The 13,344-nt window shown below is 42.6% G+C and overlaps 1 protein-coding gene across 2 annotated transcripts; it reads right to left on the bottom strand.

Moving 5' to 3' along the window:
• Window positions 1–699: 699 nt before the first annotated feature.
• On the bottom strand, window positions 700–11,306 carry LOC311493305 (mothers against decapentaplegic homolog 4-like). Of its 2 annotated transcripts, none has more exons than XM_084551894.1 (10): window positions 10,833–11,306; window positions 9,048–9,444; window positions 8,541–8,715; window positions 8,157–8,411; window positions 7,894–8,001; window positions 7,756–7,806; window positions 7,398–7,581; window positions 5,170–5,338; window positions 4,826–4,964; window positions 700–4,335 (listed from the first exon to the last, which is right to left on the bottom strand). In XM_084551894.1, exons 2-10 carry the CDS (start codon window positions 9,285–9,287, stop codon window positions 4,124–4,126), a joined length of 1,533 nt encoding a protein of 510 aa, XP_084408020.1. In that variant the 5' UTR covers window positions 9,288–9,444; window positions 10,833–11,306; the 3' UTR covers window positions 700–4,123. The 2 variants fall into 2 exon arrangements, with proteins under 2 accessions (XP_084408020.1, XP_084408021.1); XM_084551895.1 differs by lacking the exon at window positions 10,833–11,306 and adding an exon at window positions 10,201–10,408.
• Window positions 11,307–13,344: the final 2,038 nt, after the last annotated feature.

Below are 13,344 nucleotides of genomic sequence, written 5' to 3'. Positions count from 1 at the left end.
TGGACTCCTTGAACACGGTGTCAGAGAGGAGGATGCTGGCAAGAGAAGAGTGGAGACCATCCTGGACAACTCCCCCTCCTCACCCGCTCCACAACACACTGGCCAGTCTAAGGAGGACCTTCAGTAACAGACTCATCCTACCCATACGCATCACAGAACGCCACAGGACGTCATGTTGGTCATTCTTAAAACTCTAAACACTTCAAACTATTTTATAATTTATTTGTAACCATTTACATCAACTCATTGAGAATACTTATGCAATATTTTTGACTCAAGCAACAAAACAATTTCCTTGAAGGACTTGTAAAGTATTCTGATTCTGTTCCTGATTGGTCATCTAACGATTTACATCTACCGTATGTCAGTCTGGATTAATATATATACATAGAGAGAGAGCTTTAAAGGAATTTAATGAGAGCTAAGTGCATTATTTGTCAATATCAAAGCTTTCACAATATTGACATGTATGAGAGGCTATTTTTAGCACCGTTTGGATGCTTCTTCCTGATGAGCGTCTGGTGGACAGCCAGAGGAACAGGAGGCCACATGTCCTTGTTGTCATCCAGAGAGATAAAGACGATAGTTTGGAAACAGCCGTAAATACCAAAAAAGCAAAACAATAATTCTGAGGTATGGCCAAAATGTGTTTTGTGAGGTTACAGTGACATTTCACCACCAAAAATCTAAATCAAAATCCTGCCTCTGACCACGGCTGTTAAAAAGCCATCTGCTGTGATGCGGCTAAAATTGCAGATGTTTTTGCAACTCACTGTACAGCTAAACCCATGATAACAAAAAAAAAAAAGGTAACAACTTAGAGAATATCAGGCCACGTTTAATTATAGACTCTCACATAAGAAATACAGGTCAGTTTTAGATATGCAATCTGTCATAGTAGTCAACATCAACTCATCTGAGTGTTCTTCTGGCTCCTATAATAACTGTGAGTAATAGAAAAACATCTGTCCGCCTAAAAGCACGATACAATATATCAGACTTTTTTTTTTTTTTCTCCTTCTTCCTCCAGACAGCGCTCGGTAACAGAAGACATAAATGCTCTCAGTAACAGATCATTTTAAAATATCAAGTTTTCTGTCATTCAGTCGACTGGATGCACAGTCTTGCGAGTTAATCTAAAAAATAAAAAAAAAAAGTGATGTGTGAACAGAACATCAGAAGGAATTTAGTGAACGGCAGGCGAACTGAATGAACCGATGGATGCAAGGATCCGAACAAGGAGAGTAAATGAAATTACTGATGTGTAACCTTTAAAAAGGAAATGGATCACAGGCAGAACGGGGCAGCGGAGAAGAAGAGACTTGTGTTGAAAGACTAATTGCACTTCAAACTTATCTTCACCTGTTTTAACATCAATTTATATTCCAAGAGAAGCTACAGAAGAATAACTGAGTTTTTCAATTTCAGCCTAAATGTAAAATTTGGAGCGCTTACCTAAATGTGGCGCGACTAAAACCTCTAAACCTCCCCCCTTGCTTTACTTTATTAGCACCAGTCATGGTGCAGGTAATATATTTGTGTTCATTCTGGTTTTATCCATTAACATACACTGATCAGGCATAACATTATGACCACCTTCCTAATATTGTGTAGGTCTCCCTTGTGCCTTAAAAACAGTCCTGATTCATCAGAGAATGGACATGGGCCTTCTGAGGGTGTCCTGTGGTGTCTGGGGACAGAATGTTGTTAGTGGGGGTCTTTGGGTCCTATGGGTTCAGGGGAGGGGCCTCTGTGGATCAGGCATCCCAGAGATTCTTGATCAGTTTGGGATCTAACAGATGTGGAGGACAGGTCAACACCTTGTGCTGTTTTTCATGTTTTTTTAGTTGTTCCTAAATCATTTTTGTGTGTGTTCCAACATCAGGCTGCATCCTGCTGGGGATGGCTGCTGTCATCAAGGAGTGTCATTGCTATGGGGTGGGGGTACCTGGTCTGGTCTAGGTGGATGGTACATGTCTAAGTAGCATCCACATGAATGCCAGGTCCAAACGTTTACCTGGCATTCTCTCAGTTTAAGTATTCACTTCAACTGAGTGGTCATAATGTAACGCCTGTAACGTCCTGAAGCTGCTCAGATACACATCATTCATTTGTCCTTTCTAATCAGGAGGTCTAGGGTTAAAGAAGTTAAATAATAAACATACATCAGTTATGACAATGTAGCTTCCCTCTATGTACCTTTAATGTTGATCTTATAAACTAACAACACACAAACACCAGTATATAGCAGGTGCTGGTTTCCATACAGCTCATTTCCCTGTGTAACGCAGGACAGGTGAAGTACTCAGTTTTAAAAAAAAGTGGGGCGTCTCTCACGACATTAAAATTCATGCAAACATTGGCATGCACTTCAAAAGCAAAGTTATTTACATGGATTAAAAGAAAGAAAGAAAAAAAAAGTAAACCGCAACTCAGACCAGCCAAAATAAAGCCTATGACGTGTCAGTGTCTACAGAGTGAAAGGGCAAAAGCAGATTGTCTTTGTGTTACGTACGTTTTCACACGGTTACCTCTTCTCTCAGTCCTACAGGAACTACAAACCAACCTATTCACTCCCTTATTCATAAAGCAGGACAATCACCTCAGAATAAAGGCTACTGGATTTAGTCAAAAAAGAAATAAAGTGCTAAAAAGTTATGAATGAAAAAGTTACAAAAATAAAACCGAGAAAATATATGATGGGAACTCTGATATCCTGTTATGTTTGTCAGTAAACTATAAACAAGAGACCTGGATCGAGTCACATATATATATATTACTGTAACAGGGCTGCAAGTCATAAGATATTTAAGTATTATGATTATCAACTCTATGTAGTTGAACGGCGATTAAAAACCTTCCTGATTACAGTATTTTTATAACAATTACTACTTTGGTTTTCCAAAAATGCTGATGAACCCTGATCTCTGTACTGCGAGTAAATCTTGGAAGATCATCCGGCTCTGCTGTCTTACTCTTATCGAACCAAAAGCATCAAAGCGCTACCTTTTTTTTTTTTTTCCCCAATCGCTCTGAGCGTAAAAGAGAAAAAAGGCGAGTAGCTGACAGAAGCCGTATGAGATACATCCTTTGTGGCAGCATAAAGGAGGGCGTTTTCCAAAAGCATACCTGAAAAAGATGGGAGGCGACCATGGCGGGGTGAAGAGTGATCATTAGAGCAGCTGCTGGAAGTTTTGTTTAACAAGAAATTATACAAAAGTGATTAGATATATATCACTTTGTATGCTATGTTATAACCACCCAACACACCACTGGTGTAGATATGACATGTAGAGAAGGACATCAACCAGGTGTCTTGTATAACAGAGAAGATTCGTCACTGGACGCCCACCAGGCACTCACCTGCAACTGTTTTTTTTTTTTTTTTTTTGAAAGTCCAAACCCGTAGTTTGACAATACCTGACCTAGAAAAGTCCACAGACTTGTTTCAGTTCAGAGGACGAGAGTCGGCTTTAGGCATGGTGTGCGTGTGTCATATCGTTCTCTGCGACATTCGTAGATGACGGCTGTGAGTGTCTCGCGCGACCTGATCCGGCTTGTCCAAACAACCCTGTCTGGTGCACGAGAGGCAGCGATCAGCATGATGTCCAGAAGTGATCCTCGCTGTTCCTCTTTTCAGCCTGACAGCTGACTGAACTTGCTTGTGTAAAGCAGTCTGTAACAGCTTGAATGAAAACTGACGCAGTGGAAGACCAGCAGCATTCCTGTGCCGCTTACACTGGATACAAGAGTCGCTGGACAGCACACACACGAATGTTCAATGAGTTTAATGTCGGTCAGTGGTTCTGTCAGTGTACATTCCAGTTTCTTCTATGTGTGTGTTGTGATACTTTAGTCATCTGTGGCGTCTTATCCTAGTCCTATTGTTCACCGTTCCAGTCATCACAAATCAAAGCCATCTATCAAAAATATAGCCAAACGTATCTTTAATATATGGCTTTGGCTCATTTTTAGTGTCACAAGAAAACTTGTGGTCACAGTACACAAAGGTGCCTCAACCACACCTGAAAGTATCTTTTAATGTGGGGCAGCTTCAATGTCTCCTTCACCCAGAACAGTCCACCGAGGAAGACTCTCTGCTGCTGCTGCTGCTACTCGCGTCTCAGTCCAGAGGTTGCGGGTCTGCTATAGGCATAGTGTGCAGGACCTCGTCCAGTAACTGGAGGGCTCTGTGCAGGTGGATCTCGATCCAGCAGGGGGTCTCCTTGATGCTCTGACGTGGGTAGTCGGGACCCCAGCCTTTGACAAAACTCATCCTGAGAATACAAAGCCTGCGGAGGTCGTCTACCCCGATACCAGCTGCTGCTGACAGACCTGAGAGGACGAGAGGAGAGTTACATCAGGGACGATGCGGGAAAAAAACTCAACACAACACATTTTTCATTTGAATAGTCAATTATATAATCAACAAAACAACTTGAGTGTGATTTAAAGTGAATTCTAGAGCCAGAACCAGAGCTGAAACTTGACTAATTGATTGTCAGAACAAAAGTAAACCACAGCAATCATTTTGATATTTTACAAATAGTTTACATAAGATACTTAGGCTTTGTTGAGAGCTCATTATCAAAATTATTGACAAATTACCCAGTAATAAACCACTCGTCCTCTATAACAACAGTCTACATGAATGCAACAAGCCAGGGGCCAACAATGAAGCCAAACAATGTTGGTGTTAATCTTTTACTGCTGTAACATCAAATTAGTTTTACCTCAACTTACTGATTTAATTTATTATGCAATACAAACAACTATCTGGGCATTTCACTGCAGCTCACTGTATCTGTGCGTGTGATTATCTTACTAATAGCTGGAGCTATCCCTCCAACTGATCCAGGTCCTGGTATGTTCCCAGCCACAGCTGCCGCTTGAGCTGCCGCCGCTGCTTGGGCCGTCGCGGCCTGCTGCTGCATCTGCCTGTGGCACTGACGAAGGTCAAACACCTGGAGCGACAAAGAGAGACTTTTGAGTCTCCTTAGCTGGAGACACAAGTGGAAAAGGTGGGAAACTGCAGGAGGATGAGGAACGTCTGTGGCAAATATGGACAATTATTGTAAAACTGAAGAGATGTTATGGAAAGGGGTTCCTATAAGTTCTTTGAATGAGTCCTTCCTCAAAGTCCAAAGAGTTCATTACACCGTGACCTACCTTGATATAAGCACTGGGGTAGATTTTGTGAACAGCGTCTCCGGGGGCTCGTCCCGCCTCTCTGTCCAGGTAGTAACTCTGGACAAACACTGCGTGGTCACTGAGGCATCGCACCCACACATCTCCCTCGCCTTTACACTCCAGCTGGACCCCTTTACCAATGTGAAGCCTGGAGGGCCAAGAGAGCAGTACAGAGCAGAGGAAAGAATATGAGACACAACAGCGACATGGAGTTTTCACTTTAAACAAACATTCAGTGACATGGAATGGACACGCTGTCTTCATCCCGTTCAGTTCAACATGGCGCGGTTCCCATTAGTGTTTGAACAAAGACTTGATATTTGCATGAATCACTTCAAAAGTCTGAAGAGACACAGCAGTAGTTGCACGGAGTAGTGATTATAAACACAGGTACATATGCAGTTAGCCAAAACAGCTGAGAAGCTACTTTCCGTGTTTACATTTGGTCAGATTCTGAGAAAATTGTTTGACATGGTTGCTGTAAAATCCGTGTTTGTTTAGAAAGATGTAGGAGGCTGCCACTGGTTGCTTATTCAGTTTGAGTCCATGTTTCCCCAAATCTGTCTTAGCTTGACACACGGAGCACAGTTTGTTACATTTACAGCACACACGTAAGTTGAACTGGTATTGTCATTTGATGCTTAGCTTTTTACTCCTTGTCCTTAATGTTTGAATGTGTTTGTAGAATAAAAAATAAAATCAACAATGAGGGTTTATGGCAGCAATGAGTCATAAACATCAACAGTTACGTAAATGAGTCGGGATGCTGCAGCGTTAAGTCTATTCCCAATTATGACGACTCATAAAGCACAAACCGAACCTCAGTGTCAAACTTGACTAATTAAATCATTTAAAATGTAGATTTCCATTAATGCAGTCTTTCTCAGAGTGGTCAGCAGACCACTGGTGGTCCGTGAGCACCCCCTAGTGGTCCATGAGGTGGAACGGCGGCGGGGTAGTGACGCTACTGTGAAAGTTAGCCCGCCTTGGGATTGAACTTCAAATTCAATTATGGATCAGTGGCTTAGGACAGAGTCACTAAAAAGAATCCTCGACACCGAGTCCCTGGACGACGCGGCTAATGTTATAGCAAAGTCATCAAAAGAGACCCCGCCACAAAGTTGTGAAACTCGCCGCTACCCACCCACCGCTAAGGTGAAACAAAAATACCACAGCGACTACATACAGTTAGGGTTTTTTTGGACTGGAGAGGAGGAGGATCCCAAACCACAGTGTGTACTATGAAACGAAGCACAAGGAGTACCAGGGGAAAAAGCCACGCGTCTCAAAATAGAATTGTGGTGTGGCCGTCTCGATCGCAGAAAATCTCGACACTCGCTGATATTTCCCAGAATTAGATGCAAGCTTTGATTGGATCAGAAATCCAAGAGAGGTTGACATCCTTGTGGGCATCAGATGGGACACTGAAGACAAACCCTCAGGGAGAAAGGTTTGACTGACTTTTGGCTCCACATCCAACCTGAGCATCTTGAGCAGGCTGACTCTGCTCTGAAACTGTTAATGCCGTTTCCAACCACCTACAACTGTGAAGTTGGATTTTCCACACTTGTTGGCCTGAAAACAAAGCAGCGCAACCGAATCAGTGTGAACTACGATATGAGCCTGAAACTCCCCAGGATATTGCTTCACTCATGGCCCAGAAATAAAGCAGCACCATTCCTCCCATTAAGATGGTAACGAAAGTCGTTTTGGGGGCGATTTAGAATTGGGTGGTCCGTGAGTGTTTGTGTTATGGGTTAAGTGGTACTTGGTCTGAAAAAGTTTGAGAAACACTACATCTGCAAACAGATAAATAATACAGCTGCATTTCCGGTTAAAACCAGCACAAATACATCTGAACTTTAGTTGAATAGTATCATTGGGTTAAAGTTTTAAATTGGTTCTTCAATCATAGATATCATTGTTTAAATATTACATTATTATTATGTCTGAATAAAGTATAATAGGGTAAGCTCTGTTTATTATATGGTGGTTAACCAAATGATTAATCAATAACCATGACCATGAAACATCGTTCTACAGCAACATTAGTAGTAAAAAATAAATAAATAATAAATCCACGGGTTTTTTACGATTTTTCCACTTGCATCACCAAAAAATGTCAAGTGCTGTTAAGCAAAATATTTCGTCAGCTATGTTATTGTAAATCTCAATTAATTCCACTTGTGGCTACTCGGGTCACCCACCTTGCTCTCTCAATAGCTTCAGTGCGATGCACGTTACTGAGCTGACCCAAACAGAACCTGTCTCCACCTGAAGGGTCGACATAGCCGTCCACTGTCACGATGGGGCAGGAAGAGGGCACTTTAAAGGTCTCTCCAACCTGAACGTCCATCTCAAAGTACGCAATGGAACACCAGTAGTCTGGAGCTGAAAGAGAGGGAAGAAGACGTCAGGGGCAGCAGTGTCACGACTTTAAAACTGATTCAGGAAAACAAGCTATAGCATGAACTTGACAAACTTGTAATTCTACATTCAAAATATGCAGCGTCAAATTTATTCAAAAGCTTTCTAATACATCCAACTGTACTTATGGGCTCTCACCTGGATGATTGGATATAGGTGGCTGGAAGGCAAGCTCATTATGCACCGGCCCTGAGAGAGAAAGAGAGTAATGTCAAAGATCACCTGCTCTGTGCAAAAAAAAAAACAGTTTATGCATGAATTACATTATGTACTTACAGTAGTGTGTCGGATGAGGCATAGGAGGGTGGTGTTGTAGATGGCCGTTGGTATGGTGGGATATGTTGGGGGTGAAGTTGTTGTTCCGGGACCAGGTGGCGCTGGCATCTGAGGAGAAAACAGAAGTAGGAGGTATAAAGATGGACTGAAAGAGAATAACACAAACTCACAAATGCACCGCCTTCAAAAATATATCCAAATATAAGAACAAACAGACTGACAAGCACGTACACACGTAAGAATATTGTACAACTGTGTCTTACTGCCTGATCCAGGAGCAATAGCAGGGAAGGATGACGCTGAGGCAGATGTGGAAGCCTCAGGGGGTGGGAGAAGGGTCGGGGCAACGAATGATTCAGATAGGGACGGGTGGCTGCTGGATGGCGGGTGTTGGATGGTCTGAAGGGAGTGCCCCGCGTCAATGGAGGGCAGACTCTGCTGTCCATCGAAATCATACTCATCCTTAACCACCATTGTCGAGCTTGATGCAGAATTGTTCAGGCTCAGTCCTGATAAGTCTGCGGAGAAGGAGAAATGATGAAGACGAGGAACGGGTTGGCTCCTTTCGACCAAACTTAAGTCTCTAAAAACTCATATTTTAATAGTTTACTACCCCAACGCGAAGTGAAAACCTCTCAGATACACACCTATGCCAGGAGACACCACCCTCTCATAGTGGTAGGGGTTGACACACACGCTGTCACATTTGAGGTCAAAGGCAAACTGGCAGTATTTCACATGCTTCAGTTCGTTCTTATGCAGGTCAGGCCATCGCCACAGGCGGGCATAGATTACATGAGGGAACCCTTTACGGCCCGCCACCTGAGAACAACAACACGGAAATGGATACAAGAACAAAGTTAATTGATTTGTACTCGAGCTGAGGTCAAAGATAGTGTTGAATCAATTATCGGAGGACACAGAGTACGCCTCGTACTCCACTGTTGTACGTGACTTTAGCCAAGCGCAGAGAGATTTCCTGGATTATCCTGCCATTAGTTAGAAACGTAACAATTGGGAATTCTAATAACTGACTTAGGGACTTCAACCTGAAGGTGAAAAACTCATAACTCAGATATATAATTTGTATGAGCTTGTTAAAAACTAATCAACACCTTCACATGATATTCAGCGGCACAGTTTTATTGCCCTACCTGCAGGCGCCCATCAAGTGTCCTCTGAATGGTCACACACTTGCTGGGATGGGCCCCGTTGGTGGTTATAGCTGTGATGAGGGAGTCGAGCTCGTCTTTCTTCTCCTTCAGCTTTTTCACCAGGCTCTCAATGGCCCGCTTGGCAAAGGTCTCGCTCTCACCACCCTGCCTGTGACACATGAGGCTGTGCACAATGCTCAGGCAGGCGTCGTTACTGGTAGGCGTGTTGGTGATGGACATCTTGAGTCGTGTTTCCGCCGCTGTATTTTTCTGAGAATATGTATTTGCCGCGTGGGCAGTTTCACGTCATCACCAGGAAGCACGGGGAGGTATGGTCTTTTGCAGCGGCTGATCTGCGATATCAACCTCTCAGCATCGGGGGGAAAAGTGACAAGATCTGGAAGAAGAGGATAACGTGTGAATAATTAAATCAAACAGTTTAAATGAGGTATTGATTCTACATTATGGCCATTTTGGAGGCTTGGGTAGACTCGTGAAGAGAAATACATTCTAATATACCAGCACTACAGCTCAGCTTCATGAAGGTTATGACATTCAGCACTTGTTTAAAATAACTGAGAGGGCTCTGAATTCATGTAATCATGACACATGTTTCTATTATTTGATATCCTTCTTTTAGTCAAGGGGCCGGGCTACATAACAGAACTTCTTTGGTTGAATCAATGTAGTTTAACAGCACCACAAACTACATCCTCCAAAAATGACCATATAAGTTGAATTGCCATCTTTCTTACACTGGTTCAACATAAATTGAAGATTATAACAATCATTAAGATAAGATTTAGTGCAGGAATTAGTGTACCTAATGAACTGGCAAGTGAATTTACTCACATGTCTTTATAGTACTCTGTAAAGCTTAATTAATACAAATAACATCTAAATATAAACAGAAAAGAGCATGTAGGATGCTGACATATTACTGCTGTGTTTACTATAAGGTTGGACAAGTCCGGACAACAGATGTCCAACAGAAAGCAACAAACAACCAGTGTTTCTGTTGTTTGACAGACGGCATGGACCAGAAACTGTTATAACTAATTTGTTAGCCGCTGGGCGCTAAAGCTAGCTCACCAACACATTAATGATACGACAAAACATAAATCTGCACATGTGCAATGGTCTTCATAAAAACCTGGCGTTGTTTCTTCCAGGTTGAAAACAGTGAAGTTCGAGTTGTCGTGCCCACTTTCTGGTTAGCTAACTAGCGGCGCCAGTCTGGCTGCCGTTTGTTTTGGGGAAGCTACAAGAAGTTACTGCTAATTGGCAACTCAAACCGGAAGTCGTGTCATGCCGACTTCAAAATAGTACAACTTTGTAATGGGTACCGTTTAAAAACGTATAAGAAATGCGAAACAAGACTAAAGACGAACTGAGTTTTAAGACAACAAAATATATCCGACCAAGTGTATAAGTTAGTATGCTGCACCTAAACGCAGACACAGCCTTTCCATGTGCGACATCTTATTTTGAAGAGCACCACTTAACGGTGTGGCGCGCTAGCTACTTGCTACTCAAACATCAGCTAGCACAGATGACTGTTGATAGCAAACTAGCTATCGTAGCATGCTGCTATGAGATTAGCAGACGCGATTGTTTATTATTGCCAGTTCCGCAGCACAAGGGTTTGTTCACTACTTTTCTTCATAGCCAGCAATTAAATAATTTACACAACATTTAAAAACCCGCAATATGGCAAGTGCTGGCTATGTAGTTTCAAAACACAAACCAGTTAAATGTACATTAATAGCTAGCGTCTTGCGCTACCTGGAGTTAGCTGGTGTGACGGCTAGCAGGCGGACCCTGCCTCTGTCCCGAGTTGCCGTGCCGACGGGGCCAGCGGCGGGGCTGTGCAGATCCCGTGTTCCTCTTGAATTATCTTTTCAAGTTCGACCATATGTTTACAAACACACGGTGCAAACCGAAGCCGTGCGTGTACATGCTCTGAACCACAGCGCCGACCAAATCAGAGTCAAAAACTCAGATTTCGTGCCAACTCCCGACCCACTTCACTCACTTCTCACACCATTTCCTTCAATGGCGCGTTGCGCATGCGTAAAGTGACCAGGGGTCTGTCAGGCGTTCATGCTGGTATTTTTAATATTCAGACTACAACTGCTGCTATACTATAATACTATGATCCCCACTATTAATAACGGAACAATGACAAGTATTTTATCTAATTTTATCATTACTGCTGCTACACACGTTATTTCAACTAATCTTACTGTTGAACTGTTGATACAACCAGCATCTAACCATGTAAATCAAATAACTCTAGGTGTGTCTTTACTTTTTCCTTGAGAATTAAACTAGAATATTCAGATTATTCATTGTTGTTTTTTCTTCTGTCTACTGTAAGGAATATGACTCTTTTTTTCTCTCAATTAGGTTGATTTAGTTTGAAGTATAAATGGAGTTTTATTCTCGGCGAGGAGTCCAGTAGTCGTGTGATTATGGACTGACATATTACAAATTGTTTCATTCAGATCAGCAGTTAGGTTTGTTCCTACCCTTTAAAACCACAACTACCCGATCTGACGTCAGCTGCAGCTGATAAAATCATCTTTCTCTAATTTAAACGTTGATATTTTTTAATAATAATAATAATAATAATAGCTTGGACTTATATAGCGCCTTTCATAGTACCCAAGGTCGCTTAACAATGGGAGGGGGGGGGGGGGGGGGGGGGGGGTTAGGGGTCAAAGGACTTTGTGAAAAGAAATGTTTTGAGGTGCTTTTTGAACATGGGCAGGGACGGGGCAGAGCGAACATGGAGTGGTAGAGTGTTCCAGAGTGTGGGAGCATTGACAGAGAAAGCTCTGTCCCCAAAAGTCCGCAACCTGGTCCGGGGGATGGCCAGCAGGTCCTTGTCAGAGGACCGCAGGGAGCGTGACTGAGTGTAGGGGTGGAGGAGATCAGTGAGGTATTGTGGTGAGAGTCCATGGAGAGATTTGTAGGTGAGCAGGAGGATCTTGTAGGCGATGCGTGACTTGACTGGCAACCAATGAAGCTGTTGAAGAATGGGAGTGATATGCTGCCATGGCTTTGTGTGGGTTAGAACCCTGGCAGCTGAGTTCTGAACAAACTGGAGTCTGCTAAGGGCCTTGGTGGGCAGTCCAGACAGGACACCATTGCAGTAGTCCAGGCGGACGGTGATGAAGGCATGGATGAGTGTCTCAGTTACTGAATGTGTGAGTGAGGGCCGGAGTCGTGAGATGCTTCTGAGGTGGTAGAAGGCAGACTTGGTGACACTGTTAATGTGAGACCTGAAGGAGAGAGTGGAGTCCAGGATAACACCCAGGTTGCGCACCTCAGTAGATGGGGAGATGGAGCAGCCATCCACGACCAGGGCCAGGTCTCCAATTTTGCCAAAGGTTTCAGTAGTGAAGTAAAATAGTTGCACCAAAGTATTTATCTCTACCAAAGAAATGCACATTTTGTTGTTTATGTAGGCTCTCTTATGTCGGTCTTTATGTAGAACCTATTATGCCTGATATAAATGCTTTGAATAAGGTAGAATAAGGTAATTTACATGCATTAATCAAAGACGCTAAACAGTGAGATTAAAAAAACAACAATAGATACATGGATGTGTCAAAAACAATGTTAATTAAAATGTAAAAGCAATATCAGAGTAGACTAGCACTCTAGGATACATAAGAGATCGCAATAATTACATATTTGTACACAGCGTCTATATTATTTGTTCTTTAGACAAAATAAGTTATTGTAACACAAGGTTATGAAATAATACCATGCAGCCACGGTCAGAAAATCTCCTGTATTACTTATCTCTTGAAACATGACAGTTTTATTTGAGCTGCTCCACCACGGCTGCTCATTTCACAAATGATTTTCCCCTCTGTGGTTAATGAGGTGCTAATTAGAGATGTGAAATCAGATGCTGCGATGTTTAGCTGGGATGAAAAGTAGACAGTGTTTATCCTTGATGGCACTTTCATTTTACCCTCTTCACATTAATGGTAACACAAATGCACGCAAACACACACACAGACACACACACACACACACACACACACACAGAGAAGTTTAAATGCCCCAGTGGTTACCAATTTGTCCCGATTACAGATGTGACTATTACCCACTGACAGGGCCCGCAATGATGATTAACTACCAGCTTTGGAAGCTAATGTAGCTGGCGTGCCCCCATAATTTGACTTTAATTGTCTGTCATCTTTCTTGTTGTTTCCTTTTCTTAACTCCCTCTCTTTGAGCTCTCTCGTCTCGGTTCTTTCTATTGCAGTAAATAACCTTC

This window comes from Chelon labrosus (assembly GCF_963514085.1).
Source record: "Chelon labrosus genome assembly, chromosome: 9".
Lineage (NCBI taxonomy): Eukaryota > Metazoa > Chordata > Actinopteri > Mugiliformes > Mugilidae > Chelon > Chelon labrosus.
The sequence above is the reverse complement of the archived record's forward strand: the minus strand, read 5'-3'. Positions and strand labels throughout refer to the sequence as shown.